At 42.3% G+C, this 17,154-nt stretch overlaps 1 protein-coding gene across 1 annotated transcript in view; it reads left to right on the forward strand.

Moving 5' to 3' along the window:
• Nucleotides 1-17,154, forward strand: part of SPIDR (scaffold protein involved in DNA repair) — a 331,433-nt gene extending 314,279 nt beyond the window's left edge. The window contains exons 15-20 of the mRNA XM_066578067.1: nucleotides 3,329-3,533; nucleotides 4,429-4,575; nucleotides 9,853-9,946; nucleotides 13,204-13,318; nucleotides 14,162-14,215; nucleotides 16,943-17,154. Of these exons, the coding sequence (XP_066434164.1) occupies nucleotides 3,329-3,533; nucleotides 4,429-4,575; nucleotides 9,853-9,946; nucleotides 13,204-13,318; nucleotides 14,162-14,215; nucleotides 16,943-17,071 (744 nt within the window). The 3' untranslated portion in view covers nucleotides 17,072-17,154. The remainder of the gene's footprint in view (nucleotides 1-3,328; nucleotides 3,534-4,428; nucleotides 4,576-9,852; nucleotides 9,947-13,203; nucleotides 13,319-14,161; nucleotides 14,216-16,942) is intronic.

Genomic DNA, 17,154 nt, shown 5'->3' on the forward strand with positions numbered 1-17,154 from the left:
TAGCTCCTGGAGCTTGCTTGCGATGGACATTTTGTGTGTAAGCTGAAACGCCCTGGTCCAGAGCTCTCCGGGAACCGGCCCGCCCAGCGCCTACTCCCATGCCCCCAGCCATCTGGGGAGGTGGTCGTCTAGCCTTTCGTCTAGTAGTTGGTTGTAGAGCAGCGAGACAGTGTGTCTAGGTGCCTCCGAGGTGCAGCATAGCTTCTCGAAAGGAGTGAGGTTTGTGTTCCAGCCCTGGGCGGGTTTTATTTTCTCTAGGTAGCTGCGGACCTGTAGAAATTGCATCCATGAGCCCGGGGGAAGCCCCGATGTCCCCCATAAGTTCACTATGTCCCCCAGCCTTCCAGACTCCAACACCTCCCCTACCCTAGCCTCGGTTCCATGAGACATGAACCCCAAACTATGCGTGTGTTGTGTTGCTGGGAGTCGTGGATTTCCGGCAAGTGGAGTGATGGGCCCTGGGACCGATATCTTGCCCCCCCCCCCACCATGCCTCCAAAAGCGAGATCACTAGGGTTGAGGCCTCGGTCTTCTCTTTTTTCGTCCAGCCGGGGATCCAGAACGCCCCCCATGTCTCGAAGTTGTTGCTATCATTTTCTATTTGTACCCATAGTTTGTCTGTCTTATGGTGGAAAAGGTCTAGTATAAAGGTCCCTATTGTCGCTTTATGATATAGGTGTAGGTTGGGGAGTCCCACTCCCCCTTTTTCTTTTTGTTTGGTTAGGCTCTTATGGCTTAGTCTCCTGGAGCCTCCTTTCTATATGAATTGTAGGATTTGGCTACGTAGTTTAGCGAAAAAGTATTTGGGGGGGCTACAGGTCGCCGTCTGGAATACATATAAGACCCTAGGGAGTATGTCCATTTTGATCGCGCTCATCCTACCAAACCAAGATAGTGGGACTCCTTCCCACTTCTCCAGGTCCTGTTTAAGGGCTACTAGAAGAGGTTTGTAATTTAGTTCATATATCGCGATTGGATCTGTCGGAATCTGGATCCCTAGGTATTTGATTGAAACCTGCTTCCAAAGGAAGGAAAAGGTCGAGGATAGGTCGTCGACGACCCCCTGGGGTATAGAAATATTAAGGATTACAGACTTCTGCGTGTTAACTTTATAGTTACTTATTTTCCCGAAAGCGGCAAATTCCTGTAAAATATTACGGAGGCCCACTCGAGGATCGGTGACATACACTAACAGGTCGTCCGCGAAGAGTGATATTTTATGTTCAATCTTCCTGACCTGCATCCCTCTTATTGAGGGGTTGTTCCTGATGGCGTTAGCTAGGGTCTCCATCACCAGAATGTACAAAATTGGCGATAGAGGGTAGCCTTGTCTTGTACCGTTTTTAATCTCGAAGGGGACGGACAAGCTACCATTTACCCTGATCTGGGCCGAGGGACTACTGTATAATGCCATTACCCAGGACAGAGCTCTGGGTCCCATTCCCAGTTTCCCAAGAGTCGCCTCCAGGAACTTTCAGCTGATACTGTCGAACGCTTTTTCGACGTCTACAGAAAGCAGGCAGAGTGGCACTCCCTTTCTCTTGGCCCATAGGTCAGGGACAAGGTTTTGGTGGAATTGTCTCTTGCCTCCCTCCCCGGTACAAATCCCAGTTGATCATTATGAATGCGGTTAGGGATCGAGGGGTTCAGTCTGTTTGCTAACATTTTTGAAAAGATTTTAAGGTCGCAGTTAATCAGTGATATGGGGCGATAGCATCGCTGCGGTTTTTTAACACGGATGTCAATGGGACTTTTTAATGCTAAAAACACATCACACCAAAATCACAAAGCACAAACCATGCGTTTTTAACATTAGAAATTCCATTGACAATCGTGTTAAAAAAATGCAGCGATATCGCAGCGTTAAAAATAATGCAAGTGGGTAAGAGCCCTTACAACAGTCATCTCCCTAACATCACAGGCAGGATTACACTGAAAGGTAAACACCTCTACATGTGGATAACGTGGGATCCACCATTCACAGTAGGTAATGAATTGTGACTACCTACTCTTCTTTCCTGCTAAATGATCTCTGCACGGGTCACAGAATATGTCTAGAACAGTCTCCCACATAAGTCAATGGCCACTAACATTAGGGAATACCGATGCCATGAAAGGGTGTACTTGGTCTGTAGCAATGTTTAGGTACTGTAGGTGTCAAAGAAAGATCCACATGAATGTATGACCCAACAGAACATTTGCACCTAGCCATCCACATGATGTAAAAGAAAAGGTGATCCATCTAGCCAGACCAGCACCTTCCATGTGATGCTCACATGCTTTATGTTCAGAGCACCGATCTGCCTGGGCACTGTGAGTGATCGGCAACCATGCAGTGCCAACCGCAGCAATGCTGCCATGCACTGTGTGTTCTGACACCTTTTATCGTAGCCAACATTAACTGTAATCAGAAATTTGTGCTACAATAGCTCTTCTGTTGGATTGTACCAGATGAGCTAGCCTTTTACCCCATCTCATCAGTAAGTCTTTGGATGCCCATGACCCTCTGATTGGTTCACTGATTGTCCCTCTTTGGACCACTTCTGGTAGGTACAGTACTAACCACTACATATCAGGAACTGTTCACAAGACCTGCTGCTTTTGGGACCCAGTTGTCGAGCTATCACAATTTAGCCCTTGTTCATCAGGTCCTTACACTTGCCTTTGTTCTCGTTGTTCCAATAGATCAACTTCAAGAATGGACTGTCCACTTGCTGCCTAAGGCTCTTTCACGCTACATTTTTGGCGCTGCCTCCTCTTGCCCTTCTTAGCAAGGTTTGAAAACCTGTACAGAAGCATAGGGTTTAATGTGTGAGCTGGAAACCACGTTAGTGTCCGTTTTACTGAGTATCTGCTCCTGTTAGTCTTTTTAGCTTCATCAAAAGAACTGTGGATGATCTTTTTCTATCTAGTTAAAAAGATGGACAAGCGGAAAACTAGTAAGAATGTAAATGTGTCTATTTCACACATTAAGCCCTATACTTCCATGCTGGTTTCCATCACCATACAGTTTTCTGTATAGAAGACAGAAACCTGAGGTGGTGGGGTGGCAGAACCAAGAACGTAATGTGAAAGGAATGCACTATACCCCACCTTTTGACACACCTTTGGGTCACAAGATTTTGAATGTTATGTACTTCACCTGTTGGTGGTTTTAATATCATGGCTGAGTGGTAGAATTATTCCTCAAGATATACAGAAAATATACTTAGCGCAAGCACCTTTTACGCTCTATCCAAGGATAACATTTCCAAGAACTGTATTGTGATAATATATTTACTTTCTATACACAATAATAATGTTATATTTGTCTTGTCTGGCATTCTAGACCCAAAGTAACCTTCCAAGGCACAAAGAGTTATTGCTGTATGTGACTGACCCTACTCTTCAGGTGGCATCAGAGACCACTAGAAGTCCTAAAGTCATGACAGTTTGTGTTTTACCACCTTGTACATTGAACAAGACACTACAAGAAATCTTTGCAAATAACTTACCTTGCAGTATATTTTTCAAAGATGCAGTTAAAGAAAATGGTAAGTAACTTGTATTTATATAATGCATATAGCTTAAAGGGGTTCTGTCACTAAAAAAGAAAAATGCTATACTTGTCTATTCCTCCCCCATCAGTCTACTTACCAGATCTTCACCTCCATGTTCTCCTGTCTACTTCAGTCCAGGGGCTTACTTCAGCTCCAGCTGCTTGATTCTTTTTCCTGTGAGGTTATGTACATTAGGTTGGCAGTCTGCCAATGTACATTACATCACAGCTCACAGACCAGCAGGAGGACTGCCTATCTTCTTCAGAGATTGCTAATGCGAGCTATCTCTGAAATAGATTGCAATTCCTTCCTAGGCAGTGAAGCTACAGCACAGGGACCTGACCTTCACTGACCCAGCAGGAAGGAGTTTGTGATAAAGCAGCCTTCATAACAAGCTGGGCCCAGCCTGCAGTGAGCTGACCTGGGGCACTGGAGAAGCTCAACCAGGAGAAGATGTGATAAGGACACAGACAGGGAAGGAATAGGGAAGTTTAGATAATTTTTCTTTTAATGACAAAACCCCCTTAATGGATAGTATTAGAATATATAGAATTAAGCATTTATAGAGACTATAATCCATATTATACAGATGATGAGACATCACATAACTTTGTCATTTTTTTTTAATAAAAACCTGTAATCACTTGCTGTATCTAAGTAAGTAATATTGTTTTGTATTAGAAAGAGTTCAGGTTAGCTTGCAGAAAAATGGATCTCGGAACAAACATAATTTACATTATGACATTTCTGCCGAAGCTTGGCATATGTATTGTAGTACTGTAGATCATCTCCATTCTTAATATGCTGTCCTGTCATTCAAGAGTTAACTTGCTATCGTTTCGGATGATTGTAATATACACAGCCAAATCTGAAATGTTTTTATTAACAGGCTCGATAATTTGTGTTGAACGCACAGTTCTCTCATTACAAAAGCCCCTTTTATCCTGCACTTCTGGCATTAGCGAGCTAACTGGCACTGTCAAACTAGATGAACTGGATTCTTCAACTGCGGCAAATACACTGTGCACTGTGAAAGGTTGGTACAAAACAGAGATAGCAGGCACATATGATCTAGCCCTTTTCACTTTCCTTAATATCACATAGCGTTTTTTGTTAAATGCAGATGTGTGAGTGGCTGTTTATTAGTGTTTTGTACATGTGCTATCTCCCCCATATAGCATGTTCTTGTTGCCAAAATGCATTAATATTTTCTGACTTTCAGAATACATGCAACATATAGAAGACTCTGCAAAGAGATTGTGTTTACCATTACAGTATATTAACCCCATTTCCTAATCTAGAACACAAAGAAAGGAGGCACTACTCTAGACCAGTTTGTGATATTGCAGGGTATTCCTGGACTTTTACATTCTTTTTTCTGTTGATGACCAACGGGTCATTGATAGATGATTATTGGAGGCCTGCCGCTCCGATACCCACCAATCGGCTAATTCCTGGGTCCTTTTTCAGTGCAGGAAGCAGATTGTTCTGATCATAGAGCAGCTGCTTGGGTTGGTATTGGAGGCGCAGCTCACACTGAGTTTAATGGGAACTGGGCCTGCAGTACCAATCAGGGCTGCTACGCTATGGTTAGAGCATTCAGTTTCCTGCACTGACTGTAGTAACAGCGGTGCCAGAAATCAGCCTATCGGCGGGGATCCGAGTTGCGGTTTCCCTCTGTTTATCTATTGATGGCCTGTCGGTCGTCAATCGCAAGAAACATTTAAAAGGCCCGGTATACCCATTTAACAACTCCTCTTTATTAGATCACCATGGAAGTTTTATTTTGCTTTATTTTCTGTTGTCTAAACCCGAGTGGGTTGCATCGTCAAGTGTGTCTTAAAGTTAAAAATATACAGTAATTTAAAATTAAAAGTCAGGTTTGCAAGTTATTCTACACCAAACTTTGTCATATTCTCATTCCGTTAAGGGATGGAATGTTTTGCATTTAACAAAGTTAATGTTGTATAATTGAGACTTGAAGAGGATTTCCACCTGACAAATATAAATGGCCATATATCAGTAAACTGGAGCAGTAGTCAAAGTTTGATTGACTTTTCTAAACTTTCAGCAGTTGACCACTGAGGGCCGTGATTGGCTGCAGCGGCCTGTGACTTCCCATCTTTGGGCTGACTGCAGCCGATAAACAGAGTGCTAGTGGGATGAACGAAGATACAGCGCTGCAGCTGGGACAGATGATTATGTTTTATTATATTTCTGCATGACTAGCATTAAAAAAAATTCAAAACCCCTTTTAAATGTGGCTGAACTACGGCTGTGAAATATGTCTAAATATGACCAGAATAATTTCAGTTTTAAATGGTATTCTGTTTTCCCAAGTGGCAAGTGAAGAAAACAGCTTGCAGAGACATCACATTATTGCGTGTTCCATTACATGTACATCCAGTTGCATGGCTTGACATTACCTGTCTGTATACTTTAAACCAATGTAGAGACTTGCATCGTAAGTGTTTGATTACTTTGTGTAAGTGGCTCAGAATCCAAGATTAAGGTGGCCTGGCTATCCCAAGGCTGTCTATTACATATAGCTGCCCAGGCAACCATAGTGACTCATATCCCAGCTAGTTACAGTATTACTGGGGGATCTACACTAAAGCATATAAATAGCACAATGTGTTAGCCAACACTATATATATTACACATCTTATATTAATGTCAAATATTTAGCAGTTCCACTTAAAGAAAAAATGTCCTAAATGCGCCCAAACTAACAGACCTGTTGGTGGGGTTCATCAACCTGCTCAATTTTCCGGACGCTTTTTAAGATGATTACTGAGGCAGAATAATTTTCCTTACTTGTCGGCGTCTGTGTTTAATTTTGTTTCAGACCTGCAATTATAACTGGTTAGATAAATGGTGTTAGGGCAGAGCTGACAGTGTGGTGCCAATTTGTAGGGCTAATTACCACACTTAGAGATCGCAAATCCTTAGTGGTGTTTAGCGCAAAATCTTTTCCACTTTGCTTCATACAGTAAGAATCGCAGAAAACTATTTTTTTCTTTAATAGCATGTATACAACTTTTAAATTAAGACCCATTTTGTGACTCATACAACATAGCTTGTCTGGCACCAGGGATCATTGATGTGACTGTGTGTCTGGTTATCTTCAGACTATATACTGGAGCTAATTCTTGTCACTCACTGCAAGCCTAGAGGTTTGACTTGAGTCACCATATCGCAGTCTGATCAATCATCTGTGGAGTGTGTTGGAAAAACAAGTCTGGTGCATGAAGACCATACTTTGTAACTTACAGGATCTCTTGCTCATATGTTTTAGTGCCAGACATCACAGGACATAGCTACATCTTTAGATAGGTTGCAAGAAGACCCGAGTCTATCAAATTTAACCTTTTGAGATTAATCATGACCCTCAATACCATTAGTTGTTCGTATCTACCCTTTATTAAATGCTGTCATTGTGTCTGCTATTACTACCTCTCAGGGTAGGGCTTTGCATGGTTTTACTACTCTAACCGTAAAGAACCCTTTCCTACATAGATGCCTAAATCAACTTTCCTTCACACGTAATGAATGTCCCCTGGTCCTTTGTACAGTCTTTGGGGAAAATAAAACCTATGCCACTTTTTTGTATAACCCACACATATATTCGTACATGTAAATGAGATCACCTCTAATGCCCATTTAGACACAACGATTATTGCTCAAAAGATGTCGCTCAAGCGACTTTTGAGCGATAATCGTTATTTCATTTGCAGCCCAAGATGAGTGATCACCTTGTGCTGTCAGGATCCAGAAGACAAGCAGGGTGTCCCACGCTGAAAGACGATGATGAGCGACGGCATAACGAAAACTGCACAATGTCAGTGCAGTTACACGCAACAATTATCGCTCAAAGGACGGCTTGTAAGCGAATTTTGAGCGATAATCGTTGTGTCTGAATGGGCCTTAAGGTGTCTCTTTTCCGAGTTCAGCTCTCCTATATCCTTTTTACAATTCAGAGGCCAATCGTGAATCGCATTACTTTGATGTGTCTGTAGAGGGCAAAGATTACATTGGGATCACAGGATTTTACCTCTCTTTTTATACACACCAAAATCTTTGTTGCTTTTGCAGCTGCTGCTTGACTTTGTATTGCCTAGTTTATTTGTAACCAGAATATCCCCCTTCTCTTGTTTAAACATCTATGCCATTTAATGTATATGCAATGATATGATTACTGTGACTTAATTGCATCACTTTGTCTTATCGACATTAAAATTCATCTGCCATGTTCTTGCCCATCATGAAAGCTTGTCCTGATCTTTTCATGTTTTACAGTGATAGTGAGTTTAAAAAAAAAATCTACAAAGTTTTGTATAGATCAGGAAAGATGGACACTGTACTTTGAATCCCATCTACAAGGTCATTATTAACAAAAATTATTAAAAAATTGGTCTTAACAGATCCCCGTGGAGCCCCACTGTAACTTTAGCCCATTTTGAGTATGCACATCAGCCAATTCTTGTGCCTATATGCCCCCCTAGCCCCTGCGTGTGAAGCTTTCATACTAGGCTGTTGTTGGGTACAGTATGGAATGCTTTTCCCAAATTTAGACACATCACTTCAACCATATGACCAATATGGAGATTTACACTGTGAGAGCGCGAGAGAGCGCGAGAGAGACTGCGAGAGAGAGACTGACTGCATTGTTAGCCATGAAAACATGGAGGGGGAAAATACTAATCAATTTTTTGAGTGGCAAAACCCAGCTTCATAATAGGGGGGATTTAAACTTTGCTATGAGACCCTCTCTTCTATGTACTCCATTGATTGAAGATCTATAGACAGAATCAAAAAATTACACATTACAGGAGTATTTGCATACTTGGTGCAAAGAGGTTCTACAGGCTGAACTGGATGGCCATTTGTCTTTTTTCGGACTAGCACACTATATTACTATGTCCAGGAACAAGCAAAGGTAAACAGAGAGTGGGAATGAGATATTGACGAGGTGAGAAGTTAGGATTGGTGCATTTTCAAAAGACTGATGGATTTGTTAAGATAAATTATTTCAAGTATAGAGCACATCAAGCTACCAATGCAATATTGGTATTGCATTATACTGTATCAGCAATCACACAATTGCAAGTTCAAGTCCCATGTGGAGACTAAAAAAAAGTTGAAATAAGTTTAAAAAAGGTTTATTAAATATTAGCTTATATAGAAAAAGGAAAGTTGCTCACCACTTTACTCCCCACAGTCTTCTATGCAGCTGTAAGGCGACCAAGATCCCAGTTGGGATCGAAACGCGTCCTCAGATTTTATCCTGATATGTAATGGCACAAAAAAATAAAGGCAAAGAAATATTTCCATGTTAAAACCTGCTCCTTTTCCTTTTCCTTGGATACACTGTTATTAAATATTAGAGAAAAAAAAAAGTAGTAAGTTTTACCCCCCACCCACCCTTTCTCAGTCATCTCATCAAAAAATATAAATTTGGTATATATCACATTATTAATCTCACGCAGTGAGCACCATCAGAAAAAAATATACCTAATTTCAGAATTGAGCTATTTTGGTCACTCCATATCCAAGAAAAAATTCAATAAAAAGCTTATCAAGACTCGTATATACCCCAATAACTACAGGTCATTGCGCAGAAAATGAGCCCTCTCACAAGGCAATGTACAAAAAATGTAAAAAAAATTGCTTTCTGTCGCTATATTTCACCCCCAATAACTTTTTAAAAAGTATTTTATTTTTAAGTCATATTGTATAAAAAACTTACCATAAACTTACTAAGCCACAGAATAAAGATAACACGTTATTTTTACTGCAACGGAAACATTGTAAAAGCAAACTTTCGCCAAAAATTGCACCATTGCATTTTTCCCCCATTTCTCTACATTTACATATTTTAAAAGTTTTGCAGCACATTATATGGTCTGTTCAATGGTACAAAATACACCTTGTCCCCCAAAAAACAAGACTCATGGAGCTGTGTAACCTGAAATTCTTTAAAAGTGGGGAGGAAAAAAAGAAAATGAGAAGGTAAAACGATATGTACACTTTTTCAATCAATGCACCTAAAACCCTTTGTGAAGTCAGCTCCTTCTGCTTCCTCTTATGTTTACAATTAATGCCATTCAGCTGGACTGCTTGTAAGTATTGGTGATCCCTAACTCATGGTTTTCCTATTGGGACAGTGCTCTTCTGGTACCATTGTTTCTAGCAGTCTTTAGCATTGTCATCTGCCACAGCGGTATTTCATGTTTTACCATCTTCCTTATGGCTGAGTGATGATTATTTTATGATCATACATCTTCTAAGGATCTTATGTTACTTTTTTCAGGGGTAGTTATTGGAGTGAATGAGACCGAGTCGTATTCTTGGCCAGTGTGTAACCTTTGTGGAAGCAATAAACTGCGACCGCTACCTGAAAGAAGGTAACATTTCTTCAGCTGCAGGAGTTGTCTGCTTTTTGTTTTGAAGGTTATTAACATTGCACAGAAGCTGCCATTCTAAGATCTACAGATCTGAATTAATGTGTATTTACAAATGCAACTGATTTATGTACGCTGTTGCAATGTTTTTGTTTGTTGCAGAAGTGTAACTTGAAGCTCCCGGGCCCCGATGCAAAACTTGTAACAGGGCCTCCAACTATAATGCTTTATTCATAGTACTGGGTTACCTATATGGAGAAGAGAGGCCTTATGGGCCCCCTAAGGCTCCTGGGCCCGGGTGCAACCGCATCCCCTGCATCCTCTATAGTTATGCCCCTGTTTTGTTGCATTAAAGGGGTTGTCTGATGATAGGTTTTCCCTGTCATGAGACAGCCCGACTGCTGCTCAGTTCTGAAGTGACTGTCAGTGGGTGACCGCACATGCACACAACTGGTCCATTCACTTCAAAGGGACTGCTGGAGATAGTCAAGTTGGTTATCTTCGGGGGTCCCATTGAAGTGAATGAAGAGGCGGTGCCCATATGTGATCACCCGCTGCCCTTCACTTTGGAACTGAGTCGTGGCTGGAGTGTCTTATGACAGCGAAAACCTGTCATCAAACAACACCTTTAAATAGGCAATCAAAAGGTTACAAATTGCTGCTGAGGCAAAATACACAAAGTGTGGACATTGTGATCAGCATCTTTCAACAAATATTATCATAACATTTACAACAAATTATAATTCTAACCCTTCTTAAGGGCTCCTGTCCACGGCAATAATCCAGCTGCGAGTAACGCAGTGCACACTTCCCATAGTGTTGCTATGGAAAGCGCAGCCCCCTGTCCACGAGCGGAGAATCATAGCGATTCTCCGCTCGCGGGATTCAAATCGCGGCATCCCGTGATTTGACCCGATTCTCCATGGTGAGCCTGTCTGTCAGATAGGCTCAGCGCAGAAACGTGACAGCTCTCCCAACGGCGAAATATCGCTAGCAATATTCCCTCATGGCCGTGGACAGGGGGCCCTATCTTGCAGTCAATAAAACTGAAGTAATGCTTGGTTCATACCACATTTCAGGATTTATGTATGCTATATGTCTGCCATTGGCACTGGATGTAGCTTTTTTTTTTTTTTAAGTATACTATACTTTTCTATACAATTGAAGCAGAGATACACCGGCATATACCCTCACAAGTATGCAAAAATGTATGGTATGGAAATTATATAAGCATTAGACCTACTTGTTGGTCCTAAATGTGGTGTGAACTTAGTTTAATTTGCGATACATTTGAAAACTCTTCAGAGCCTCAGACTGTGAGAAACCAGATTCTCTGATCTGATGAAACCAAGATTGAACTTTTTGGTTTCAATTCTAAGTGTTATGTTTGGAAAAGACCAGGCACTGCTCATCACCTGCCCTATACCATCCCTACAGTGAAACATGATGGTGGCAGCATCATGCTGGGGCTGTTTTTCACTAACTAGGACAGGGAGACTGGTCAGGGTTGATGGAAAATGGAATGGAGCAATGTTCAGAGATATTCTTAATGATAACCGGATCCAGAGTACAAGTGTCCTCAGACTGGGCAGAAGCTTCACCTTCCAACAAGACAATGACCCTAAGCACACAGCCAAGACAACAGAGGAGTGGCTTAGGGACAACTCTGTGAATGTCCTTGAGCGGCCCGGCCAGAACCCTGACTTGAACCCAATCGAACATCTCTAGAGAGACCTGAAAATGGCTGTCCACAGATGGTCCCATCCAACCTGGCTCAGCTTGCAGCTCTGCAGAGAAGAATGGCAAAAAATCCCCAAATCCAGGTGTGTAAACCTTGTGGCATCATACCAAGACGACTGGAGGCTGTAATTGCTGCCAAGTGTGCTTCAACTAAGTACTGAGTACAGAGTCTGAATACTTATGTCAAGGCAAGATGTTAGGGTTTTTTATTGTTACAAAACATGCAAAGATTTCGAACATTCAGTTTTTACTTTGTCATTATGGGGTATTTTAGGGTATTGAGTGCGCAATGAGGAAAAACGTGACTTTTTAAAAATTTACACAAGGCGACAACATAACAAAATGTAAAATAAAGTGAAAGGTCTGAAGACTTTCCAAATGCCTTGTATTGCCATGCTGAAAGAAACGATCGAACAGCTACAATTCGGGTGCTGTGTGTGAGCGGGTGGTATTACATGGCATTTAGATTTGTCTCCCATTTTTAATTTTATTTCTGGATGCTCCATTTCATCCAGCATCCATGTTCCTTTATCAAGCTATGTCTTGTAAGAGGTTTTCATTGCTTGTAGAAGTCAAAGTCTATGAATATTATGCAGTCTCCACTATGCCTTGTTCACATACAGTTTGCGGTTTCTTCTGCCATTAATCCATTTTGCTTGAATAAATAATCAGGTCTTTATGGGCTATGGAAGTAAAAAATAAAGTAATAACCACACTCTTCACTGCATACACCTCCATATTCATGGTAGGTTCAACATTCACTAATCAATACTTATGTCCAGACATTAACTTGGACTGTGCTATCACATAACAGTAGAATATGAACAAGACCGGGACCCCTAGTTTCATAGATCTGTGCCAATGGCTCTACAAGAATGTCTCTTTTAGAAGATCAAAGTTGGTGACCTGCTGAATGCCTTGTAGGGGCAGATAGGACATCCACATTGGTCTAAAGCTTCCCTATGGTGTCAGTGGCACCAGAACGACAGAGCTCGTAACACGCTTATAGTGAAATGTTTGTATACTCTGTGCGTCGTGCAGACAGTTCACAGCAAGAGACCATCCTGGGTGTACTTACTTAGTGCCGGGCTACTTAAAGTTGGCCAACAGCTGTAGCCCATTATCTGTTGTAGTGGCAGCAGAACACAGTTCATTGCCTGCAACTTCCAAGCTGCAGTACATACTTGTGTGTTATGGTTTTGACAGCTGGGTGAAATTTCACTTTATATCTATTTTATATACAGTTCTTTTTATCTGTATTTATGATAAAAATACTTCAGCATTATTATCTGCTAACAATCAGACAAGCAAATTAAGTTTTTAACTAGTTAGCCAGAAGTCATTAGGGACATGGTAGACCCATCTGTAAAAGTATTGCTCCGGCTTGCGTTTTGCTTCCTGAAAGGCTAATGACAGTGTAACTAATGCTTTATGTGAAGATTATGGAGTATTATATCCTCTCAATGTTGCTTGCATGCTAGAATTCATGTTTTGTCATTGTTTCTTACTGTTTCCCCCAGATACACATTTTACTGTTGTCAGTGCAGTTCGGATATAAGTTCTCCAGTTATCAGGATGCAACTGGAAGTATTTCTACAATGTCCAGCAAGGCCACAGTGTAAAGTGACATTAAAGGTAAGCCTTGGATGTATTTTACTTATACTGTGGTCGATACTGTAGCCCCTCGCATTGGACGTATTGTATCTCTGTGCAGCATCCAAGCTGTACAAAGCCATAAGTAATATGGAACTTATTGCAGTCTGTGGGTCATATTATGTCTTCATATAGCTCTGATTTCATACAGAGGCATGCAGCCTTTTTTTCGTTGGATTCCATGTGCATCAGACCAAAAATAAATCTTAACCTGTGCCAGCGGATAACCGCTTAAGCAAATAAATATATATATCTCTTTGTAAAATGGTGCCCTATGGTGACACATGGAGCCGTGAGGACTTAATGCACCAGTATACAGGCTCCATATACATTGTTCTGTGCACTTGAGGCCTAAAGCGGAGGCTATGCTATACAGGCTATGCAGTAATGCCTGTAATGGTGTCTTGAACTATGTATGTGTAGTTTATCATGGGGTTATTTGGTCAAACCCACAGTTTAATTCTAGTAGTGTATGGCCAACTTTCCAAGGAAGAATTCAATGTATTCATCATTTACAGGCTTCCCCTGTCCACCAGCTGCTGATATGAAGCATTCTCCCTTTTACATAGGGAAAAGTCTGTCAATCAGCAACAGGTTGAAATCCAACATCCTTCTTCACCGCCAAGATTTGCTGTTGGGTGAGAGTCAGGACACCCTCATACACATTACATGGTCAGCCAATGCCACAGAAATCTGGTGGTTTGGGCACCATTCATCTAATGTGTATGGCCACCTTTAGTAACACCATATTGCTGATAATGCCGAATTGTGCTGATCATCAAATATTTTTTAAAGTTTTAATTTACGTTTCACTTTTCCCCACAGCTACGTGAAGAGACCATTGCTTCTATTTTGGGTTCTTGCAACAGTGAAGATGGGGTATGTCTTGTAAGGTCAATTTGGGAGTGCTTTTTTTCTTTTTTGAGGGGGAGGGGCAGTGCAGGATGGTAGGGGGTCATGGCATATTTGCACAGAACGATTATCGCTCAAAATTCGTTCAAACAAATTATAAACGTTCAGTGTAGATGCACAAAAATCGCTCAATTGTTTGCGGTTTGTTTAGCTGACTTTTCAGTCAGCTTAAAAAACAATGTTGGCTTGCTGGCTTCTCGCCCTGTCACATAGAACGTGAAGCGCTGAGTGGAAAGTGAACGAGAAGCCCGCGATCCAGCGGCAACACTGTCTGTGTAAACACTCATGCCTGAGCACTGACGTCAGCGCTCCTGCAGTTGTTTGAAAGACCGTCGGCCCGTGTAAAAGCCCCCTTAAGCAGTTTTGCTGTGTGTGTCAAAAAATAGATTTTGACACATGAACCTCCCGAAAACTGTACATACATATATTGATAGTGTCAAAACTAAGGGGGCATTCACACGGCCGTATATCAGCTGGGTATTCACGCCGGCCGATATACAGCGTTTCTGTCTGCAGGGGGAGGAGGCTGGAAGAGCCGGGAGCAATGCTCTGAGCTCCAGACCCCTCTTCCTCCTCTCCACCCCCTCTCCGCCCCTCTGCATTATTTGCAATGAGAGGAGGTGGGACAGAGCAGGGCTAAATTCTGGGAATTAGCTCCGCCCCTGTCCAGCCTCTCCTCAATCAAAATAGTGCAGGGGGGTATAATAATGGCGATACCAAATGTTTTATGTTTTACTACTTTTTCAATATAAAAACACTTTTTTAAAAAAGACCTAGAACACTCAAAATAGGTATGTGCTCTAGTCAACATTGACCGCAGCATCTAAGGGGTTAAATGGCAGAGATAGGAGCATTCTCCGGTTCTTCCGATCCTGGTAGGCCAGCTGTCATTAGATGGATGAGAGGGTGCCAAGTAGCTTTATAACCCCTCTTGGATGCACTCATACATTTTCCCAAATACCGTAAACCAGGTAGTTCATTATGTGGAGGCTACATAATGGGTGACTGGGTCCCAGAGCACTCTTAGGGGGTGTTCACATGGAGGAATTCACTGTGGAGAGCTTTCATGCAAATACTGCCTCTAAAATCCACATCTAAACCCGCATCTTTTTGACGTGGATTTTTGCGCACATCCACATGCGAAATTTGCCCGGTCAATGGGCGAAATCCACATGTGACGCTTTAATGTGGAAAATCTTGTTTCTGTGCTTTTCTGCTTTGAAATTCTGCATGTGGTTTTTCCCATTGACAGGGCAAGTTCTGCATGCAGATCTGTGTGAGGGACGTGGATTTTAGAGGTTGAATTCACGTGGATTTTTCCCACGGTGAATTTGATTGTGTGAACATATCAGCATATTACGTGCGTAAATTTCCCCACAAGATGTGCTGTGAATATAACCCCTGGATTTCAATGGGTTCCTTCACTTGTGAGTGAGATAATTGTGCACGGCATACGCAGAAAACCTATGTAGTCGCTGCGCTTATTTGCACAAAATGAGTTTGATTTTGTGTGTGTTTTATTTTTTTGTGTATGCAAATACGCGGTGCAGCAGCACACACAAATCATGCAGGCGAAATACGCGAGCATAAGCAGATTTTGGTCGTGATAACACACGGCATATTTGCAGGTCCGCAATGCACTTAAGCCCTGCGAATGAGCTGATGCATCAGTAACTGCAATGTGGCCATACCCCGTCCATCCATGGCAGCCAATAGCCTCATCATCTTGCCCGCAGGACAGGGTTGCGGCTGCTTTGCGGTTACCGTAACATTGACCCATATACTTACATGCCCAGCTCTGCAAATGGACAACTTCTTGTTGCTCATCTTGGTGGGTTTGTTAAATATCTGTTTAAGGCCAATTGCAGACGGCCGTATCGGATTCTGACTGCGAGATCCTTGTGCCCCTGCAGTGACTCTGGCTTACCTGTTCGACATCTTCACTCTACGCTGTGGATGTGCCGGCTGGCGCACAGCCGCACATGCACAGTGCAGAGCCGACGTGTCAGCGATGATGCGGCTCTGCAAAACTCGCACTAAAATAGGACATGCGTGATTTCTACCCCGTGAGCAGAATATCGCTGTTGATTTCTGCTCGTGGGCATGGAAATGCATTTGGTTGTATTTGCTGCGGGATCCGAAGCTCCAGATCCTGTGCATTAGGCGTAAAGGGGTGAATATTCTGGTACATTTGCAGCACAACACTTCTGTAATGATGTAACAGCTTGTCACAATATCCTCATGCTATCATGTGAAAAAAAAGAACAGGTCCCACAGGTGAAGCATGGCCGTTTAGTGCAGTGAATAGCGAGTTGTGATACAATTGTGCGCTGTGTGGAAAATCCATTCCATCTCACTGCGATGTTTGCTATAATATTCAACAGCGTACATGGAAAGAGGTAGTTTAATGTGCTGATATTCCTGAGCAGTGTTCCAGTGAGCGGAGTAACCTTTGCTAGCAGTAATGACCATTCACTGATAAGCGGTAATGTGACAATGTGGTAAGAAATGTGTGACGTGGATTAGCAGCTGCAGACGGTGAAGAGTCCAGCAGGTTCTTGGCTCACCTGGGCTCCCGTCTGGGCTGTATAAACTAGGAGAGGTCTGTGCTACATGATTGTTATCTCAGCTATGTGCTGCTCTGTACAGAATGTGCGGTGCTGTTTGCTGAGCACACATGCCTTTTATCTGCAGCGGTATGAGCTGAGTGCCGTCATGGGGAAGGAGCTGGGACCCATCCACTGCTACGTCCAGCAGGCGGCTGGCATGGTCAGCCTGGAGGAGATCAGTCTTCTACAAGCCGCATCCAGTGGAGATCGATGAGCAGTGGACTTTGCCTGGACTGTTTATGGATTCTGATTTTATGTGTACAGAAATTAGAATGTAAATAAAACCATTTTCCTGTC

This window comes from Eleutherodactylus coqui, chromosome 9 (genome assembly GCF_035609145.1).
Source record: "Eleutherodactylus coqui strain aEleCoq1 chromosome 9, aEleCoq1.hap1, whole genome shotgun sequence".
Taxonomy (NCBI): Eukaryota; Metazoa; Chordata; class Amphibia; order Anura; family Eleutherodactylidae; genus Eleutherodactylus; species Eleutherodactylus coqui.